This window comes from Ipomoea nil, unplaced genomic scaffold (genome assembly GCF_001879475.1).
Source record: "Ipomoea nil cultivar Tokyo-kokei standard unplaced genomic scaffold, Asagao_1.1 scaffold1576, whole genome shotgun sequence".
Classification (NCBI taxonomy): domain Eukaryota; kingdom Viridiplantae; phylum Streptophyta; class Magnoliopsida; order Solanales; family Convolvulaceae; genus Ipomoea; species Ipomoea nil.
The window spans coordinates 4173149-4196189 of record NW_017618004.1 but is presented as its reverse complement, the minus strand read 5'-3'; the positions used below and the strand labels follow the sequence as shown (position 1 = coordinate 4196189).

Genomic DNA, 23041 nt, shown 5'->3' with positions numbered 1-23041 from the left:
TTTGACTTAGAGGTCGAGAATTCAGGACCTATAAAAAATATGGTGTATTATTTGTCAAAATTGAAATTATTGTAATGTTATATTTATGATTTATTGCATCATGAAATTACAAAAAGGAAGAATTATTAGAATATAAATTCTTGCACGCACACCCACACAAACCATTAATCATATTATTTTATACCCAAAGTGACCCTTCAAGATTAATCAGTTGATTTAATTAAGATTAAGGTTGAATTATTTTAGAGAGAGAGAGAGAGAGTGAGATGAGCTGGGATAGCATGTCTGAGAGTACTTGGGTTGAGCAAGATCCCATTTCAAGAACCTAAATTATTGAGGAATAAACACGATAATGACAAAACAAAACCATTATTTTTATCGACTTTTTTTTATTTAGTGTAAAAAAAATATTTTATCTCGTGAAACCAAAAAGAATAATAAAAAACACAACACACATGATCATTTGCCTGTTACAGGACATAGTTCAACAAGTATTGCTGTTAATTAATTAATTAATAATAATAATAATTAATTTATTTGGATGGCTCCATTTAATAAGGTTTTAATTATATTAATATATATTTGGTCTGTGATCTTAACACTAAATATTTCACTTAATTTATGTTATGGATGCACGATTATAAACTATTTAGTGCGCCTATGCTCTAACAACTATGCTTTTCCAATTAATTTGCAACACCACACCATGCCAATTCAATAACCCTTCACCAAGTCAATGCAAACTTTCTCATTGGTCACCATCCATTACAAAAAAAATATCTCAAAACTAACACAATTAAATTAAGTTTAAGTTCATGAGTACTAATGGTATCGAGAGTTAGTCAGTGTCATCTGTAATCACGGCCTAAGTTTGATTTTTACTTTTCACTATCAGTAGTTTTTCAATTTAGGTGATAAATCTAAATTGATATGAAATAGTCCCCATACAGAGCATAAACCTTTGTTTACTAGGCACAAGGAGTCCCCTTCACTGTCACTGGTGAGACTCGATCCCGAGTTATTGTTTTCAAACTTCACTCATGTGATCAACTGAGCTGTCCATGTGGGCCAGCCTTTAATTTCTTCTATTGGGTAATCGATAAATTTCACATAAACCCCTTTTAAAAATCAATAGTATACCCTAAATGTAAATCGAAATAGTCCCCCAATCACTTAAACTTTTGGTTACTCAAAAAGTTCATGATAGTCAATTTAAGAAAAAAAGGTAAATATCTTTAAATATCAAAACCAATGCAATTTCCTGGTAAGTTAGGCATCTTTTTGAGTGCTGGAAATGTCAGAAATTTCTGCGATGGCTACATTTAGGAAAATGGGGGTGTAGTGGCAATGAAATAAAGAAAGAAAAAGGGCAAAAATAATAATAATAATTATTATTATTATTATTATACAATTGCAAAATGAGGGGAGAAAATTAAATATTAATTACCCTAAAGTTAAGTTTTAGGTCATGGGCATATGTGTTAGCTAGAGAGTTAATCAATGACTCAATCATGGCACTGTAAATAGAGTGGAAAAAAAGTTTGAAAGAGGGTCTCCTACACAATGATGTAAAATATATGATTAATCAATTCAACCATATACAAATCAGATCCTCTTTTTGGATGGCTGCTTTTATGGAAAAAACTTTATTTTTTAATTAATACATGGTGAGTCCATTATGGATACTATACTCTGCAATTATCTATGTCCCACTTTTCATACCCTTATGCACTAAACCATGTGTTACTCCTACGTAAATTGAGATCTAAACTAATAGGTAATGTGCTCATTTGCATGCTTCAAATCATGTATCATTTAATGTTATTTTATATATCACAATGATGGAATTTTTAGGTTTTTGATATGATATGAACTCGGGGATAAACTTGAGATTAATTAAAATTATAAAGAAATGATCATTGTTTATAAATGCGGGATAATTTAAGATTACTGATTAAACATTTTATTTTTTTACACGGGATACATTGGAGTATTGGATTACGAATAGGAGTACAAGGCGGTGTAGCTATATATAAGTATAAAACTATTCAAGTTTTCTTTAGCAGCATAAGATTTGGACAACTCAATTAGGCACATCACCACATGCCGGCCTTTCCGGGATGTGGGCCCATGGCCCTAGCACGTCATCTTGATCTCGAACCGTTTCTCTCGTGACTCATGAGTTAGCTGACTTACGTGTTTAGCCTACCTTCTTGACGGATCAGATATGTCCTTGTTAAACGAATCTACTATAATACAATATTTAGTTTAAACATTTTGGTACATAATTTATTTTTGGATTGAAGGATGTTTGAGAAAAAAATTAGTGGATTCGGGTGGGAGTTACTTTAAAAGAGATGGGGGGAAAAGGTGGTGGCATTAAGCCCAAAAAATTGAACTTTGTGATAAAAGCAAATAATACTAAAAATAAAGGAGAGAAAAAGGTGAGATTTTTATTTTTTATTTTTAATTTGTAAATGTGGATTTTTCTGGGTTGGGAGAGAAGAAAAGAGAAGACAGAAAGAGCACGTCAGAGAGATAGCCGTAGGGAGGGAGAGGAAGGGAGAAAGGATTACTCATCACTGAGTCTGAGAGGGTATCCCTTTCTCATCCACATGTCTACAATCTCTCTCTCTCTCTCTCATCTTTCTTTCTCTCTCTACACTTATTTGTTCTTACATGCATGGTTTAAAGAATTGGATTTTCTTGATTTTTAGCACGAAAAGCCATTGATGAAGAAGGGGAACACAGGGTTCTTCAAATCTTGATTTTAGCAAGAAACCCCCCATCTGTTTCTTCCATTTTTTTTTGGTTTTTCAAATTTTGAAAAAAACAAGAATTGTCTGTTAGGTTGAGGCCAAAGGAGAGAAGGAGGAGGTGAGGATTTTGGGGAGGTTAAAAACAAGAAATTTCTGCCACTCTCTACTTACCACTATTTCCATCTTCTTTGTCCATATTTATCACCACCTACTTTATCTAGCTTTTTCTTGCTTGCCTGGGTTGGATAGATCGGATTATTTGTCTTTGGATCTCTCCCTCACTACTATATCTCACTCACTCTTTCTTTCTTTCTTTCTTTCTTTCTTTCAGTCCTGGGTTTTCAACAAAGCTCCTAACTTTTTTCTTTGCCTGCTCAAATCTATGTAGCTTTGTGGTGATATGATGATGAAAGGTGTGATGATTCATCAACCAAACCTGGATAATCAAGAAAACATGTCTAATGTAACTTCTGCTGCATCTGGGGAAGCTAGTGTGTCTTCTAGCAATGGTGGAGTTTACCCTCATCAACAACACTACTTTGGTGGAAACACCATAAATCAACCTCAACCCCAACCCCAACCCCAGCAAATCAAGAAGAAAAGGAACCAACCAGGGAACCCAGGTAGGTCTGAGTTAGTTTCATTTCATTTTCTTGAATTATACATATATTTTGCTGTGGTTAGTTTCTGGAAAATGGTTTTCTGATGAGTTTTGTGGGGGAAAAAAAAAAAAAAAAAGACCCAGATTCAGAAGTGATAGCTTTGTCACCCAAGACTCTGATGGCAACCAACAGATTTGTGTGTGAAATCTGCAACAAAGGATTCCAGAGGGACCAGAATCTGCAGCTTCACAGGAGAGGCCACAATCTGCCATGGAAGTTGAAGCAGAGAAGCAGCAAAGATGTTGTGAGGAAGAAGGTGTATGTTTGCCCAGAAACTAACTGCGTCCACCATGACCCATCTAGAGCCCTGGGAGACCTCACTGGGATTAAGAAGCATTTCTGCAGAAAACATGGGGAGAAGAAGTGGAAATGTGACAAATGTTCTAAACGCTATGCGGTTCAGTCTGATTGGAAGGCTCACTCTAAAACATGTGGAACAAGAGAATATAGATGCGACTGTGGAACCCTTTTTTCTAGGTATTCTAATCTTAATCCTTAGCCATTTTCTTGACCAAAAATGGGTTCAATTATATTAGTTTTGATTTTGCAGGAGGGATAGTTTTATCACACACAGAGCTTTCTGTGATGCATTAGCAGAAGAGAGTGCCAGAGCCATTACTGGGAATAATAATAATAATAATAACGCATTTCATCATCATCATCTCAACTCTCAACCCCGTTCCTCATCGGCGCCGCTCAGTAATAATATAAGCCTCCATTTTCAGCCGCCGCAGTTCACTGCAGACTTCTCTGCCGTCAAGAAAGAGCAGACAAACACCGCCGCCGCCGGTGGTTTCAACCTCCGCCCGGAAATCCCGCCGTGGCTGCTGCCGGGTGGCGGCTCTCCGCACCCGCAACCGCAACCGCCTCCGCCGCCGCCGCCGATTGACATGACCCATTCAATCTTCCAAGAATTCGGTGGGGGCGGGCTCCCGGGGTTCCATTCGGCGGTGGGATCTCCGCACATCTCTGCGACGGCGCTCCTCCAGAAGGCCGCCCAGATGGGCGCGACCATGACCGGCTCGGGGGGACCAACAACGTTGGTGATGTCCGGGCCCCACCTCGCTCACGTGTCGTCTGACCAGCCTGATTTTGGTCTGAATTTGTCGTCACGCGGCGCCGGCGGCTTACTCGATGGCTTGGCTTCTTTCGGGGGGAAAGCTACGGTGTCCGCGGCTGCACCCTCCGCCTCCGCTGCACCTTCAGCCTCCTTTCTTCACGATATGATGAACTCTTTCTCCTCCAATAATCCCCCCTTTGAAGACCCCCTCTTCGGCTCCTTCTTCAACAACAAGAAAGACGCCGGCGCCGGCGCCGGCGTCGTTAACGACGACATAACCAAGGATTTCCTGGGCTTACGACCACTCTCCCGCACCGACATTTTCAATATAACCGGCGGCCTTGTTAATTCTCCCGCCGATCAAAGTCAAAAGACATGGCAGCAATCTTCTTAAACAACCTACCTGCATATCATAATAATCAGTCTTAGATTCTGTCTTTTTTTTTTTGTTTATGATCGAAAAAATTAAACCTGGTACATTATATGTCAGCAACTCGATCAATTTGATTGCATATATATGCTGTCAGTCAATGGAGTACTTCAATATTTAATCCGCTTTTTTATGTTTATTCTTAAATAATCTGTATTTTTTTTTCCTTTCATAATAAAGGGATACTGATGCATTATGCATAGAAACCCTAGTTTTTTTTTTTTTTTTTTTTTTTTTAAATAAAAAATTTACCAGCTGTTTTAGACAGTACGTGATGATGTCTATATAGCAATAATAGCATATACTGAGTATTATTGAGACTAGTTTACAGGCACATAGTTTCGTTTTTGGAAATTGGACATTCAAAATAAATTCATTTATTTTTTTGGGGTGAGAAAAATCTGCAACTTTATTTTTTGTACTAGGTACCACCCTAATAATATATATGTGCATGGTACATAAGGCATATATAGGTAACAATAATTATATCAAGTTTAGTTGATATACTACCAAATCTTACCTAAAAGAGAGTTTTTTCTAATATTTACATCTATTTACTACAAGCATAAATATGGATAATAATCAAACGTCTATATCTTTGATTTACGAAAAATTATGCCAGAGCTACCCAAATATATGCTCTAAATAAAGTTTGCCTTATAATCTAAACTGACAAAAAATCACTAAAAAAACAAAAAAAAAAAAACAACATAAGTTACTCATATCTCATTGGCTTAAACCGAAAATGACAATAATCAACTTCTTATATCTTGATCAAAGGTCAATGGTAAAATGTGTCTGCATGGGCAGCTCAATTGGTCACAAGAGTGAAGTTTAGGAAGAATGATCAGGGATCAAATCTCACCAGTGTTATTGTGGGACACTGCTGGAACTTATGGAATTTTCGACCACCTGAAAATGATCTTAAATCAAGTCGAAAGCCTTGTTCCGACCACTTTTGGTATCCGAAAAACCTTTGTTGCTATTTCCGACCACTTTTTGCTTTCACCACTTTTTGCTTTCAACTCGACCACCTGAAAATGATCTTAAATCAAGTCGAAAGCCTTGTTCCGACCACTTTTGGTATTCGAAAAAACCTTTGTTGCTATTTCCGACCACTTTTTGCTTTCAACTTGATATAAGATCACTTCCAGGTGGTCGGAAATTCCATAATTTCCAGCAGTGGGAGAAACTAGTGAGCTGAGGAGGGCGTGGTCGGATAAGATCACTTTCAGGTGGTCGGAAATTCCATAGTTTCCAGCAGTGGGAGAAACTAGTGAGCTGAGGAGGGCTCCTTATGCGCAACAAGTGCAAATCAGCTGAGTTACCATGATTTACATTATCCAGATGCTCTGACGGCCCTTTAGATGTATTGACAAAATGCATGTAATAAGTACAAGATGACTCCATCCATCCAGTGCATATTTAATTAAAGCTTGTTTCATACCTTGGACTACATCCTTAAAGCCAATAATGTCTTCATTGCACTCCATCCTATATTGATTCTTTAATATATGTTGAGATCGAAAGGGTGCAAAGTAAATCTATTTAATTCTACGACAGTGACACAGTAGCTAGCTTGTATTAATTATTTCATCCAAATAATCATTTATTATGCGGAGAAATTGATTGTGATATCTATATAGTTCATGCATGCGTTACCAAAATTAAATGACAAAATCTAAATATAGTGCTCCCAAAGAATTACTCCCTAATTTTCTAACTTAATCATTCACTAATATTTTAACTTAATTTTGGCATTCACTTAATAATTGTGTCTAATTTCGTTATTCATTACCAATGTAAATTACTATCTCATCAATGATGCTATCATCAAATTTAGTATTTGGCATTTGCCAATTTTGCTGAGACAACTAAAGCATATCTATAGTGGGCTCTTAGAATATATATGGTGCTTTTGGGGCTAAATACTGATCGCTTCGATTCCTGTTCATTATTTTCAAACTTCACCCCTATGATTAAATAAGCTGCCTATCGGGCACTAAAGACTGCTTAATTGATATGCCATATATTGGGTTACACATCAAAGAAGTGGGATGTGCATAAATACATATAGATAAAGACAAACTATAAAGTATAATGGTTGTTTAGTTAGTATTTTGTATTTTTGTAAGACACACATGTAAAGACCACAAGTTGTACACAAAGCTTATAATAATGGATCTCTTCACTTTGAATTAAGTGCTAAAAACATTGACTATATATATGACCTTACAAATCTGAATAAACTGCAACATGTATTGCATGTTCCTTAGACAATAAAAACTACCAAACATAATTCTCGACCACTCATAATAATGCTTTAAATGGTCAAATAATTCCTTGATTTGAACAGGTGGGTGTAGGCGACAACGTGTACTGTCCATTATTATTATACTTCATCAAGGTTGTATATTCTGGTCCTATCAATCAATGAAGAATTATTTCAAACAAAATTCTTTGGAGTTCTTGAAAGTGCTGAACAAAATGTTAGGATATGAAAGAGAGGATGTATTATTGATGGGTCATAGGTACAAAACACATTGGATTCTTTTTATTTATTATCTATTTTTTTTTTTAAGGTATACATGTGTTTGTCTATATAATACTCTGTATATAGTATAATATATGTATCGATTTTAAATATATGAGAATTTGGCCTTTTTGGCATTTTCGAACATGATTACTTTTCATACTATTTGTCTCTTCCAACCATGTATGTATATATATTCTTTTTGGGTAAAGAGAAAAATTTGCATATACTATATTTAAGGGTAAAAGTCAACAAATTACACGAGAGAGATAAATTGTGTTTGAAATTTCAGACCATGTGCGATAAGTTCACTTTTGAAAGAGTGTTTACAAAAATTAATTAAACTCTTCGAGTTGTTCAATGGCATGCATATTCTTAGTTATTACATTTGTCATGTGATGCATGAGTTATTATTATTAAAATTTTTGAAAAGGTAAAAAGTAAGGTGAAATTTTTTATTTTTAATTCAACCAAATACTAAAATAAGATTTCTTCTATAATTTTCTTCCCCCAAAAGGTTGAATCCCCAACCTTAAGGGTCCCCACACTCCGACCAGACAGATATAATTTTATGTTTATTCAGTATTGGCTTTGTAAACCAAAAAAATATATAGAATATTGTTTGTGCTATATTCATTTTATATTACATTTATTCTAGAATTCTATTATATTCCTATATGTTCCTTCAAATTTTATTTCGTGAACTAATTAAATGTTACGTAAAAAGATAATCTTTTTCACCCTACAAATATCACTCCTTGTATATCATATTATCATGTATATGATGTTGGGTGCATATATATATATATATATATATATATACACACACACACACATATACATATATATGGAGTCCAACGTAGCTTGAATTTGAATGATAAAGTGAAGAAAAGAAAGAAAGAATAGGTAAACAAAAAGGAAAGATGCTATTTGACACCTGAGGTGGGTGCAAAGTGGGATCCAATCCCGAGGGAGGATCCGATCGGTTGACGCCCGTAAGGCTGTTGTCCTTTCTCATCAACCAATGCTCATGCATATGCATGTACCATATCATTATTATTTTTTATTCTTCACTCCACCTTTACCTTTAATTGCCTACACGTACTCCTTGCAATTAATCCTAGCTACGTATTAGTGTATAAATTTTACTACTTCATCTTCAAATTTAATACCGCTCTTAACATTCTAAATAAGTAATTACAAGATTAAATTAAATTTTAGTAATGATAGGATCCTAAGTTTTTTTTATGTACAAGTCATAAGTTCTTACAGGAGGACGAGTTCTTATCGAAACATCACCTTATATTATTTATATAGATATAGATTAACGGTTCAAGTATGAACATGCTCTCAGGTAAAAAGTTATGATTAATCTAATCCATCAATTTGCGTAGATCAATGGTTGAGAGTTGTTAAAAAATATAAAGAAAAAATGGCGTTGTTAGTTTTAATTTATAAATAGTTAAGTTCAAACTTGAAAGTTTCAATATTTATTAAATAAAAATTAATATAAAAAGTTTATAAGTGTATACTAAAATAATTTGGATAGTTTAAATATACCATACATAAATGCTTTTGTAATTTGTTAAACAAAACAATATGCTAATAATGCAATAAGTCCTAATAAACAGTCAAATACATAATGCATTACTCCCTAAGTCAATAACAAATTAAATCATTTATACAATGTACTAATCACAAATACAAGTTTAAATATTAATAAATAAAGAAATACTCCGTATGTATTTATATTAGTAATATACATATACTAGGCGGTCTTATTTGGATGGCCCCTACCAAAGCCAACCAATTTAACGGGTCATAAAACTCAAAACTCATCCCACCCTTTTTGCATGGCAGGACTAACTAGCTTGATTAATATTAGCAAAACTCATTTTAGCGGCTCTATTTTGAAGCAACAAAGTTTTACCAACCGTGGATCTTTTCAAGAATTAGCTAAATCCACCAACTCTGATTCTTGAGAAGATCCACAAATAGCTAAACCCACTGCGGATTGTAATTTTTGCGAGCCTTTGCCGGCTGACCCGTGAAACCTGCATTCTTCAACTCTAGTCCGCCTCATGCTGGCTTACATGCCAACTTCAAGAATTAAAAAAAAAAAAAATTATTATTATATTATTTTATATTATAATAATTTAACTTAAATAATATTAGATTTTTTCATGTTTAATAATTAGAAAATTTTAAATTTTTAGTTTTTTAATGTTTAGTGTGTGTGTATATATATATATATATACACACACACATGAAAGTGACTTGGCAAGGGGCATTAGGTCGTATGTGTCGGCCGGTTTGATCACTTAATTGGCACTCCAAGTTGGGCTCGATAATCACGTTACATAAACACATCCATTTCCTCTCTCATGGAAGTTGTTTCTCACAGGTGACATCAACGTAACCATTCTTAAATCCCTTTCCTTTTAGCTAACTACGAATTGACTATTCATTCTTCAACCAATCATCACCTCACCGGCCTGCACATAAAATCATAAGAAGCAATGCAAGAATAATAATAAAGATTCGCGAGCTCTAATGAATTTATTGAATTTGGAATTAAGAAGTGTATATATTAATATTATGGAAGTTGTTGAGTATATAACCATTAATGTGCAATCCAACTATCAGCTTAAACTTTTAGTTGAGATAAAGCATATGCTTCAATTGCTAAACTTAAATAAATATAAAATTTCCAATAAACAGTAATAATAATTTATTTATTTTTTGGAAAAAACAGTAATAATAATTAGATTACAAAAAAAAAAAAAAAAATTAGATTACAACTTTCAAAAGTGACAAAATAGCATATACTATATATGCTTCACTTTTCATATACATATAAGCAAGTCTTTTAGCATATAATGATTCCATTTTCACATAATACAACAAGAGAACTTTAAGATCCTTCTAAATCTAAAGCACTTAAATCATAATTAAGATCAAGTAATTACAAAATTGAGCTAAAAATTTTAATTTAGCATATCAGGTTTGAGTCACATTAATACTTTGAAGTACCAATCATTACCTAAAAGAATTAAGTAAATCTTGAAAGTTTTTCACAAACCCAAATTTAATTCCAAAATAACATTAAATTAAAAGTTTTAAATTATATTGAATCCTAGAAATAACTACAAAATGTATAAACAAAAAATATAGCTTAATTAAAAGAAAAAAATATAATCCTATAAAATATATAGTTTGGTCGATGAGGAGCATGCATGAGCTTTGAGATTAATATTATTTTAGAAGAAGAAAGAAAAACAAATTAATTTTCAAAAAAAAAAAAAAGAAAAACAAATTAAAAACTATACATTGAAAGTAGTGGCGTGTTTGGCAGTTGGGCACATGCCCTTTCGTTGAAAAAAGTTGAAGAAAACTAGTCACAGTATTACCAAAGAGATTATTCTCAAAAAAAAAAAAAAAAAAAAAAAAAAAAAAAAAAAAGTATTACCAAAGAGATTCCTCTAAAACCCTTACCCTTCTTCATCTTATTTTGCTGTCTGTCAGACACACGCCTATTTACAAACAAAAACTAACAAACAAACAAACAAATATATATATATATATATATATATATATATATATATATATATATATATATATATATATATATATATATATATATATATATATATATATATATATATATATATATATATATATATATATATATATATATATAGTCATACATATGAATATGTACACATACATATGTGTGCATGCATGCATTTTCTTTAAAATTGTATTTAATGTTATGAGACTAGAATAAATATAATAATTTACAACAAATTTTAAAGTGTCCGTCCAAACTGATATATTTTGTATCAGGTATAATTTAAAAGTAATTTTTTTTTATGAGTTTGTAGGTACTGTTGAGGCATTGTTTCCATAGGACTCAATACAAACTTGAAACTTCCTCCACAACTATTTGGATGGTACCCTGGAATTAATTTCACTTTTGGTCCCACGACTTTTGAGTTCTTATCACTTTTGGTGCACAATTTTAAATTTTTTCAATTTTGGTGCCTAACTTTGTTATTTTTATCAGTTTAGGTCCTTCTAGCCAAATTGACGGTAAAATATTTCCAGATTTTATATTTTAGGGGAAAAACCGTCATCCCATGGAAAGATCTTCAATATTTAAACAAAAGAAAAATCATATTAAGAGGAAAAGAAGAGTTTGCCAATGGTCGAAACTATAAATCCCATAGATCTGTCTGGTTTCTGCCCATCTTCCCCATTATTCTCATCATCAAACACCTATAGATATGATTTTACGGTGATTTTGTTTAGATATTGAAGATGTTTCCTTGGGATGACGATTTTACCCCTAACAATATAAAATCCAACAACATTTCGCTGTCAATTTGGTCGAAAGGACCAAAATTGATAAAAAATAACAAAGTTAAGCACCAAAATTAAAAAATTTTAAAGTCGTGCACCAAAAGTGATAGAACATCAAAAGTCGTGGGACCAAAAGTGAAATTAATTCTGGTACCCTGTGTGAGAGATATTGTGTCAATCAACATCATAAATTTTCGTAATTTATAATAATTCTTATTACAAATCAAATTATTTATTAAGAAGTATAATAATGCAATAATAGGAAATTGTTGGAGTAGAGGGATTTGAAAAAGAAAAAAAAAAAAGAAAATAATAATAAAACAAGACAGTGGTGGTAGCTTAAAAAGCTGATAATGAGGGTTCTATAATTGTAGAGTAAACTTTTCTTTCTTTTTGGTGGATTTTAATGGTGATGATGGCTATAATATATGTGAGTTGACTTGTAGGGTTATAAAGGGAATTGCATGGTAAAGATGGATACATGCATGGATGGTCCCCCCATCCCCCCTTCCTATCACTAATAATTCTAACTTTTTGGTTGGATCTCTCCTTCCTACTACCTACGATCCCTTTTTCTTTCTTTTTCCCCCCCTTAGTTTATTCTTATTTTTTATTTCAAAATAATATTTTTTTTTTAAAAAAAAGACAAATAGGTTCTCGAACTTTTACTAAAAAGTCAATTAGCCAATTCAACTTTTTAAAGGTGCAGTTACATCCATGAATAATGCATTTTGATGTAATGAAATTCAAATACAGATAAATGACATGCTATCATAGGTTATTGAAGATCTGACCACTTTCCCGTGTATTTTCAGGCAAAAAAGTGACCGGCGAACGATTGCCGGTCACGGAGAAGGCAACCAGTGGCCGCCTTCTCGCTGGAGAAGGCAACCCAGTGGTTGCCTTCTCCGTGACCGACGATCGTTCGTCGGTCTTTTTTTGCCTGAAAATACACGGGAAAGTGGTCAAATCTTCAATGATCTATGATAGCAGGTCATTTACCTATATTTGGGTTTCATTGCATTAAAATGCATTGTTCATGGATGTAATTGCACTTTTAAAAAGTTGAAAAAAAACTAATTAACTTTTTGGCAAAAGTTCGAGGGCCTATTTGACCATTTTTTCCACAAAAAAAAAAATGGTTCAAACATCATATATTCATATTAAAACTCTTACAAATTATTTCATATATTCATATTAATTAAAAACACAACTTTATTTTCTTATACTTGCGTATGAGTATTCAGTTAAATTCAAACTCGTGACCTGTTCTAATACTAATTATTAAGATTATGTTAAAAACCATAACTAGTAACGGATGCACAACTTTATTTTATTATACTTGTATAGTCATAAGCGTCACATTTTGATATCAAAATACTAAATTAAACTAGCTAGACTCTCTGAGGCGCCGGCCAACAGATGGTTATTAATTATCATTATTGCTCATCTCTAACACTTTGATGGAAATAATAAATATTGACTACCCATACTATAAGTGTAACAAACTTATCAACTTGACAATTTTGATGAATTTTTGAAATCCTTTTTCATACAATAACATGCATGTACAATTATTAGGTAGAATGAATGGTTTGAGAATTCCAATATATATAATTATAAAGTGCATATATGGGATAGTGCTTAACAATTCACTCTTACGTTGTTGGGTTGAACTTTTTTATAAGGTAAATGCGAGCTTCGCTGTCCATGCTTTCAAACCGGACAAAATTAAAGCATCCCCTTGATAGGGGATTGTGCATGCGCAGATACATATTATATCAATCCATTTTATATTTTTTTTTTGTATATATAATTTTCAACTTTTTTAGAAACCATATATAATATAAGTTCTGTAGAATATCATGGGTTTACCACTACTCCATTCATTTAATAATTTAATTTGCTTATATTATATTGCCAAATTATATTAATAATTTGCCTAATTAATCATACATGTTCTGTAAAATAGGATGGGTTCTGTAAATGTGTGATGCCGAAATTTTAGTGTCTAATACTCCGTACTATAAAATTGTATAGTTTGAAATGATTTGAATTGTATTTATTAAAAAAGTTATTTGAAATATACGTCTAATAATTTACTCCTATTATAGAATAACGTTTAAATAAATGTTCTTTCAAAAAGGTTAAATAAATGTTGTATGACTAACTACTACGTAGTGTGATAGCATCCCAGTTACCATTCTAAATGAGTGGTCATATATTTGAACCCCAGTAACGTTTGGTACCTCCAACTCAATTTCAAGTCACTGGTGACCAAATACTATGCAAGCTAAGTGACTGATCTTGAAGGACTAAATTATCATTTTCGATCCTCTCCTTAGGAAGACAAATAATTGGGAGCTGAGAGAGAGGTATACAAATACAAATAATGGTGTTAATGATGTTAGTTTCCTAGAAATTTCGAAATACTTTAGAATTTACCCGTGAAGACGACATTGAGTTCTCATTTGACAGAACATTAAAAATTGAATTGAATTCAAATCCCCAAGCATGTTGGAAGGCCAACATGTGAATGTAGTTTGTATTGTAGTGTCGCAGCAGGTACACAATCAAATTTTTGAATACTACAAAAAAAAAAAAAAAAAAAAAAAAAAAAAAAAGGACCAAAGCTATTTGCCTATGTTACATACCTATACGGCTATATATATATACCTCATCGTTTTGTCTGCAACTCTTCCTTCCTTCGGGTACCTCATTCGATTCCTCGTACGCCAATGGATTGTCGTCGTCGGAACTAACCCTCCTCCTTCCCTCCTCCATCAATAATACACCTCCCAATATTCATGTTCATTTAAACTATATTTATTGTTCATTACTCCATGTCTTCCGGTTCGTTTCATATACAGAGTCCTTGAATCACCGTGATTTATTCATTCATTATCTTATAAGGTTGGAGTACAAACTTGAGTGTGTTATAGCAACACCAGTATAATATATTCATCTTTAAATTAAAACACAACGTAACTCAGTTGAAAATCAGTATGTGAGTGTAATTTTGAAATATTTTTTTGAGTGGGTTCAATTCACCAATCAAAATATATTCGAATATTTCTATGTGAGGAAATGAATATCATATATTAGTACATTCAAAATAGTTAATAGGTGAGGAGGAAAATTATGTAATAAAATAAATTCATGAAATAATTGTGAGAAATGAGTATTAAAAATATTTTGAAAAAGTTATTGCCACACATTGAATAAGTATATATATAAGTTCAATCTAGTATAAATATATTTTCACTTCCCAAGAAGTATGAAATATGATGCACAATTTTTTTTTTTATACCAAATTGAGAAATTCATATTAATGCACAAATTAAATTACTTTATATACAAGTGCATATGAAAATGGAAAACTAAACGAAGAAAGTGTTTGATGAAGAGTTTTTAGTAAGTTACCTGAAATAGTGTTTTACTTTGACTTTTGTAGAAAAGATTTATCAAATACCTTTAATGGTAGTACAAATTAAAAGGGAAATAGGTAAGAACTAAAATAAATTTCCGCAAAAACGCTCCGCATAAGTCGTAAAAACAGATCGTGATTCCGACGACGATCTCCGATCGTGTTCTCTAATCGTGGCAACCTCTCTTGGTAGTGGCCAAGGGAGTTTCTCCCTAGCAATCTAGGGCTTTTATATCGATAATGGATTTCCCGGTTTTGGTATGTGCTATTGCTGTGTTGTGTCTATTTCGCTATCCTAGTTTCATCATGGATTTGCGACAAATCGAGGAACGCTGTGCGGATCTGTCAATTGAAGAGGAGGAGATCAATGCTGTGGAGGCACCGGACATCCAACAGGGACCGGATGCTGTGATCGAAAACAACTTGGTAGGCCGTTTCCTTACAGATCGGCCGATCAAACACGAATTTATGAAACAGGTCATGGCTTCCGTGTGGAGGCCGGTTATGGGAATGCATGTCGCCACACTCGCGGATAACCTTTTTCTCTTTCAGTTCCCTCACCCGAGGGATCTCCAAAGGGTTCTGGACGATGGGCCGTGGACTTTCGAGAACCATTTGTTGATATGTGAGCAGGTCCGGGCGGAGATCAATCCAGAGGAGGTGAAACTGGAACATGTCTCGTTCTGGGTTCAGGTTCACGGGCTGCCAGCGGTCTACGCATCCACAGAGTTCCTGGAACGAATCGGTAATTACGTTGGCACCTTCATCGCCGTTGATCCGATGAATTTTGGAGGATCATGGAGAAGTTATCACCGTATTCGAGTTCGGGTTCCCGTTGAGCATTCCCTGAAGAGGCGGATGAAACTGATACGGAAGGATGGTTCATCGGAATGGATCTCGTTCCGATACGAGAGACTCGGGACGTTCTGTTTTTGCTGTGGAGTCTTAGGTCACTCGGACAAATTCTGTCGCCGGGCGTACGAAGAAGGCATTCTCCCGGAGGAGTTTCCGTTCGGCGCATGGATGCGAGCAGGCCCCAGGCGTCAAGTCAGGCCGGTTGGAGCCAAGTGGTTGTTATCATCCCCATCTATGCCATCGACGGGATCGCCAACTGACAGTCCAGGTATGTCGTCTATGGCCCTGACGTCTATGGAGGAAGGCGGGGGTTTGCATGGTGATCTCAAGCGCCGCAGAGGGGATACAGAGGCGTTAGTAAATGTGGCTGAGGAAGACGATGCGATGGTGGAAGACCCAAAAAACTTGCTGCCGGCGAGTCTGGAGGACCAGGCTCGCCAAGCCAAATGAGTATACTCAGCTGGAACTGCCGGGGAATGGGTGGCACCCGGACAGTTCGAGAAATCTTGGGCCTGGTGTCCAAGCTGCGACCTTTTTTCGTCTTCCTCATGGAGACGAAGGTAACATGTCAGAAAGCAGAGGAGGTACGGGTTAAATTGGGTTTCGAAGGAATGTTGAATGTGGACAGAAGGGGTATGAGTGGTGGTTTGGTGTTGTATTGGAGGGATGTAGATGCGGCATCCTTGTTAAGTTATTCTCACAATCACATTGACATGGCGATTTCAATACCGGGACAGACTGCATGGAGGCTAATGGGCTTTTACGGTAATCCAGACAGAGCCGAGAGACATATTTCTTGGAATCGTTTGCGGCAGCTCAAGGACAGATCTACGTTACCTTGGATTGTCGTTGGTGATTTCAACGACATCACGGGTCTATCGGAAAAGAGGGGAGTCCATACGCAGCCGGATTATTTGATCGATGGTTTCAACGACGCTCTCGGGGATTGCCAGTTGAACGATTTGGGGATGGTGGATGGCAGGTTTACGTGGAGTCGTGGTAGAGGAACCGCGGCTTGGGTGGAGGAGAGGTTAGACAGAGCAGTGGCTACGGTGGATTGGGCAGAGCTATTTGAGGAGACGCTTGTCCGAAACATTTTCACGCTGAATTCCGATCACAATGCGATCTTCGTCGACAATGAGACGAGACCGGTGCGTGCGGCTAAACGTGAATTTAAGTTCGAGTCGGCATGGTTGTTGGAGGAAGGGTGCGCGAAGGTTGTGGATGAAGCATGGCGACAAACCTCGGGGTTGACGTTCCAGCAGAGAATTGCGATTTGTGGCCAGCGATTGGGGAGATGGGGGGGTGAGCATTTCCAGAGATTTGGGCATCGAATTCGACTCCTACGTAGTCGGCTTGAGAGTTTGAATGAAAACCGCACACCTGAGGCGGTCGCGGAGTTCCAGGAAGCGGAAGGGGAATTAAAGCTGTTAGTTAGCCAAAAAGAGATCTTCTGGAAGCAACGTTCAAAGCAGCTGTGGTTACAGCATGGTGATTCAAACACCAAGTATTTCCACAAAGTAGCATCAGGCTGCCGTCGTCGAAATCTTTTATTACGGGTGAAAGGTCAAGACGGGAGGTGGAGGGAAGATGCAGCCATGCACTCAGAAATCCTAAGGTATTTTGAGCATATTTTCTATTCCAGTGCGAGCAATCCAACTCTTGTTAATCGTGTACAGCAAAGGGTATCGGACGAGATGAATGTCTCGTTGATGCGCCCGTTCACGATTACTGAGGTTAAGTCTGCGTTATTTTCCATGGCTCTGGAAAAAGCGCCTGGGCCAGATGGCATGTCGCCGGCCTTTTACCAGCATTTTTGGCCAATGCTCGGGCATGACATGGCAGTATTTATTCTTTAATGTGTGGCCGACAGGCGTTTGCCCGAGGGGATTAATGACTCAAATATTGTTCTTTTACCAAAGAAAAAAATCCCGGAAAGGGTCACGGATTTGCGCCCAATTGCACTGTGTAACGTGGTTTACAAAGTGCTAGCCAAAATGTTGGCAAATAGACTTAAATTGTGTTTGGAGCAGGTTGTATCGCAATCGCAAAGTGCCTTCGTCCCAGAGAGGCTATTAACTGACAATATAATAGTGGCTGGAAGTTGGCCATTTTTTGAGACGGAAAACTAAAGGGGTGATGGGGTGGGTTGCGCTAAAGCTTGACATGGCGAAGGTGTACGATAGGATGGAGTGGAATTTTTTAGAAGGGATGCTTAAGGCATTGGGGATTGACCGTAGTTGGATTGAGTTGTTGTTGATGTGTGTCACCACTGTGAGGTACACAATTCAGGTGAATGGGTCGGCGGTGGGTACTGTCCGTCCCACTCGGGGAATTAGGCAAGGGAACCCATTGTCGCCTTACTTATTTATTATATGTGCCGATGGGCTCTCTGTTTTGTTGCAACAAGCGGAGGCGAGGGGTGATATCCACAGGGTGCGTGTTGCTCGGGGTGCCCCGGCTATCACACACCTTTTTTTCGCTGATGATAGCTTATTATTCTTCAGGGCTAATCAACACGAATTGCTAAAGGTCAAGGAGTGTCTAGATCTGTATTGTGCAGCCTCGGGGCAACTCATTAATTTCGACAAATCGAATGCCATTTTCAGCTTGAACACACCAGCCACGATGAGGCAGTCAGTCACTAACAGTCTGGGAGTAAATGAAGCCACTGATCTAGGCCGGTATTTGGGACTCCCGTCAGCCTTGGGCCAAAATAAAACGGCAACATTCCGGTATGTAGAAGAAAAGGTTCGGGAACGTATTGGGTCCTGGCAAAACAAACTCCTCTCGAGAGCCGGGAAGGAAATTTTATTAAAAAGCATTGCTCAGGCCATGCCTATTTTTACAATGTCAATGTTCCTGCTGCCACTACGGGTTTGTGATAACCTTGAAAAATTGTTTAACAGGTTCTGGTGGGGCGGTGGTGGAACGGGCACGAGAGGAATTCATTGGCTGAGATGGAGTAAGTTGTGTGAGCCAAAATCAAAAGGAGGGCTTGGCTTCAAACGGTTACACGAATTTAATGTGGCCCTTCTAGCAAAGCAAGGGTGGCGTATTTTGGTCAATCCTGACTCTTTGGTCAGCCGGCTATTAAAGGCTAAATACTTTCCTAAATGTGATTTTATGAAGGCAAAGCTGGGTAGTAATCCAAGCTACATATGGCGTAGCATTTTCTCGGGACAGGAGGTGTTGAAGTTGGGTCTTGCCCGGCGAATTGGGGATGGCCGTGACACCAACTTATGGGACTGGCCTTGGCTATCGGATGCTTCCAATCCCACACTGTACACCCCACGCATAGAAGAATTAAAAGATGCTACAGTTAGTGGTTTATTTGATGAGCATGGGGCTTGGGATTCGGATGTAATACAGGATATTTTTTGGGAGGAGGATGCTCAACGAATTATTGCCACACCGGTGAGTCCAGTGTTCCATGATTCTTGGCGGTGGTTGGGGGACTCAAGGGGTATGTACTCGGTAAAACAAGGATATCGGCTCATCACTAACAGTATGGTGGTCAACAATGTTGCGGGTGAATTCCAAGCTTGGAATAAAATTTGGTCTCTACCAATTCCCCCCAAGGCGAAGAACGTACTGTGGCGATGTGCTAGAGGAGTGTTGCCGGTCCGTGAGACTCTTAAGTCGAAGCATATTTGGATAGGTGGAGGGTGTCCGCTTTGTGGATACGTAAGGGAGACGATGGAACACTTATTCTGCGAGTGTGCCTATGCGATGGCTTTATGGAACCAGGGCGATGTGCTACAGGGAAGGTGCATGCAGCTGTTTATGGACCACTGGTTAACAAATTCAACAATGCATGAATCCATTACATTGGCGGCAATTACGTGGGTGGTGTGGACTACAAGGAATGATGTTGTGTGGCGTACCATTCAACCGTCCGTGACAACCATGACGTCTCATCTATCGCGATTGAAGGCAGAATGGGAAGACGCGTATCAATGTTCTTTGCGGCGCGACGTAACGGAGCATGCGACGATCTGGCAACCACCTTCAAGCCCGTCGGTGAAGTGTAACGTGGATGCAGCCACTTTCTCGGATGGGGCAGGCTTTGGTGCTGTTATTTGGGACCACGCTGGACGTTTTATCGCAGCAAGAAATGGAAGGATTACGGTCAGCCGCGAACCTTTGTTGGCGGAGGCAATTGCTGCAAGGGAGGCTTTAAAATGGCTCAAAGAATCACAGTATCATAACATTATTCTCGAGTCTGATTGTTTAAATTTCTGTACTGCGTTTAATTCTTGTAGTCGTAATTTTTCTTATTTGGATGTAATTGTGAAGCAATGCGTGTCGATTGCTAATGACATTGGAAACGTTAGTGTTTGCCATGTCAGGAGGACAGCGAATCAGGTGGCTCACGAATTAGCAAGGGAAACCGGTTCTTCTTCTGTCTCCGGAACGTGGGAATTCATCCCACCGGCCTGTATTTCTGGTTTACTAAGTCATTAATGAAGTTGTGTTGTTTGGTTTCAAAAAAAAAATACCTTTAATGGTACCATATAAAGAATAAATTTTATTTATTTTTATTATTTATTAAATATAATTATTCTAATAATTAATAAATTCTTACTATAAAATATATTTATATCCTTAAAATTCATTATACAACTTATCCACTAACCCCTAACAAATTAAATAATTTTATCAAATATTTATTTACAAATAATTAGTATTATCATCTTGTCTCTCGTCCTTTAAGAGAGGTCGAGAGTTCGAATCTCCTCTCGTATAAAAAAAAAAAAAAATCAATCTGACCAGCATTTTGTCCCTTAATTGGACCGACCTGGTGTGAATGGGAATTAATCTGAATATGGTACATGCTTAAAAGTGTCCCATACAGTTAGGACCTGCTCAAGACAACTTATAAAAAATATTATCATCTTTTTTTTTGAAAGGAATATTATCATGATTGTCATATGAAAGTGGAATATTATCATTAAAATATTATCATCTTGTCAAACTAACTAACCGCTAACCGAATCATTTAATAACTAACAACACAATCCTTTAACCACTCACTATTAATTTTCAAACAAGGCCATTATGATGTGTAAAATTCAAATATTGTGCTCCTTTCTTCAGAGGTTGGCCAAAGGCTTATTATTTTGGGCTTTGAAAACTTTGTTGCATGTTTGGGTTATCCAAACTACATTGGGCTATATATTATTTTTTGTTTCCTCTTTCAGTGTTGAACTATGTCCATAGAAAGAATAATGTTGTTCTTATAGAAGGTTCAGGGAGGAGATCGAGCCCTCAACCACATTGACATCCTTTTATATATATATATATATATATATATATATATATATATATATATATATAATAGATTAGGTGCCAATGGATCCTTAGGTGAAAAATGTGATGATATCAGCCTTTGATCTTTAATGAAATGGACGGTGACAAGGATGTAATTTTTGTAATGTTAAATGAAACACGCGTTGTTAGAGAGGTAAAAAGTTTTTTTTTTTTTTAAACATAAAAAAAAAAAAAACCACAACAAAGCAACTTTAGTTTTATGCGCCCAATGCACATTGTTGTGTCTTAAATTGTTTGGTCTTATAGAACACATTGTTTGGTCTTACAATGCACATTATTTGGCCTTAAAGCTAAGGCTGTGTTTGGTCATTTTCCGAGTTTTTGGTGTTTGGCTACACCTGAAAAATCCAGTCAACGGAAAACATTTTCCGCCACTTCTCTTTCATTTGTTTTTTAATGATTCTATGGTTTCTGACGGAACCCAGTTCCGCCGGAAACCATAGCCATGGTTTCCGGCGGAACTGGTTTCCGCCAGAAACCAGCCTTGGTGTCCGGCGGAATTGGGTTCAGCCGGAAACCATAATTTTTCTCCTTTTTTTTTTCCTTTTTTTTTTTTTTTGTTTTAAAGATTTAAAATGTATTTTTTATTCAGAATAAAATAATTAAAATATGTAATTATACCATTCTACTCATTTTTCAGAAGATGAACCAAACACAGCAAAACAGTTTTCCAAATGCAACCAAACACTGGAAAAGGAAAATGTTTTCCGGAAAATGACTCATTTTTCAAAAACCATTTTCCAGAAGTCATTTTCCTGCTTTCCAAACGGACCCTTAAAGATTTTCTATTATAAAATCATAGACTTCATTCCATAAAATTTGGTAATACATTACATGCAAAAAACTGTAGAATAAACATATTCTCTTAAGATTTATTTAATAAAAATGTGTTTTATAAGGCACAAAAATGCGCACTGTATGGCCAAACAAAGTGCACTATAAGGCCAAACAATGTGCACTGTAAGGCTAAACAAAATGCACTTAAAAGAAAATAGAAAAAAAAAATAGTCAATTATCTCTTTAAAAGGTTACAGTACACATTTTTTGCCTAACAGAGCACATTGTTCTTGTGCATATATATATGCAATAAAGGTTAAAGTTTATATTGTTCCTTCTTCTGGTGCATATTGTTCAAAACCTCTTTGATTAGCTCAGGATCCCTGATGACACTATAGGCATTGGACCCAACGTTACAAGAATTTGCATCAGAAATATTCAAGTTGTTGCCATAGGTGAAGTCATTGAGTAATGATGCTGAAACTGAAATATATAAAATATCATGTAAGTAAGTGCACAAGGAAAACAATCAATCATCTCTTTAAAAGGTTGCATTGTATTTTTTTTTTTTTTTTTTTTTTTTTTTGCCTAACAAAGCACATTTTACATTCTTGCAGTGCATATTGTTCTACTTTATAGTGCACATCATTTAGCCTTATAGTTCACATTGTTAACCACCTGAAAGTTCAATTTTATGCTTCCAATGCACATTGTTGTGCATTCCAAAGCACAATTTTATCACTTTCCGTGCATTTTTTTTATGGCTAATCAAATAAATCTGCATAAAGTGCATATTGTTTTACACTATGACTTTTCGTGCATATTTTTATGTTTTACAGAGC

At 36.1% G+C, this 23041-nt stretch overlaps 1 protein-coding gene across 4 annotated transcripts; it reads left to right on the top strand.

The window, feature by feature from the left end:
- The first annotated feature begins 2527 nt into the window (after window positions 1-2527).
- Window positions 2528-5105, top strand: LOC109190717 (protein indeterminate-domain 7-like). Of its 4 annotated transcripts, none has more exons than XM_019341283.1 (4): window positions 2528-2596; window positions 3148-3382; window positions 3499-3898; window positions 3972-5105. In XM_019341283.1, exons 2-4 carry the CDS (start codon window positions 3160-3162, stop codon window positions 4873-4875), a joined length of 1527 nt encoding a protein of 508 aa, XP_019196828.1. In that variant the 5' UTR covers window positions 2528-2596; window positions 3148-3159; the 3' UTR covers window positions 4876-5105. The 4 variants fall into 4 exon arrangements, with proteins under 4 accessions (XP_019196828.1, XP_019196827.1, XP_019196829.1 ...); XM_019341282.1 differs by lacking the exon at window positions 2528-2596 and adding an exon at window positions 2624-2877; XM_019341284.1 differs by lacking the exon at window positions 2528-2596 and having other exon boundaries at window positions 2624-3382; window positions 3972-4417; window positions 4463-5105.
- Window positions 5106-23041: the final 17936 nt, after the last annotated feature.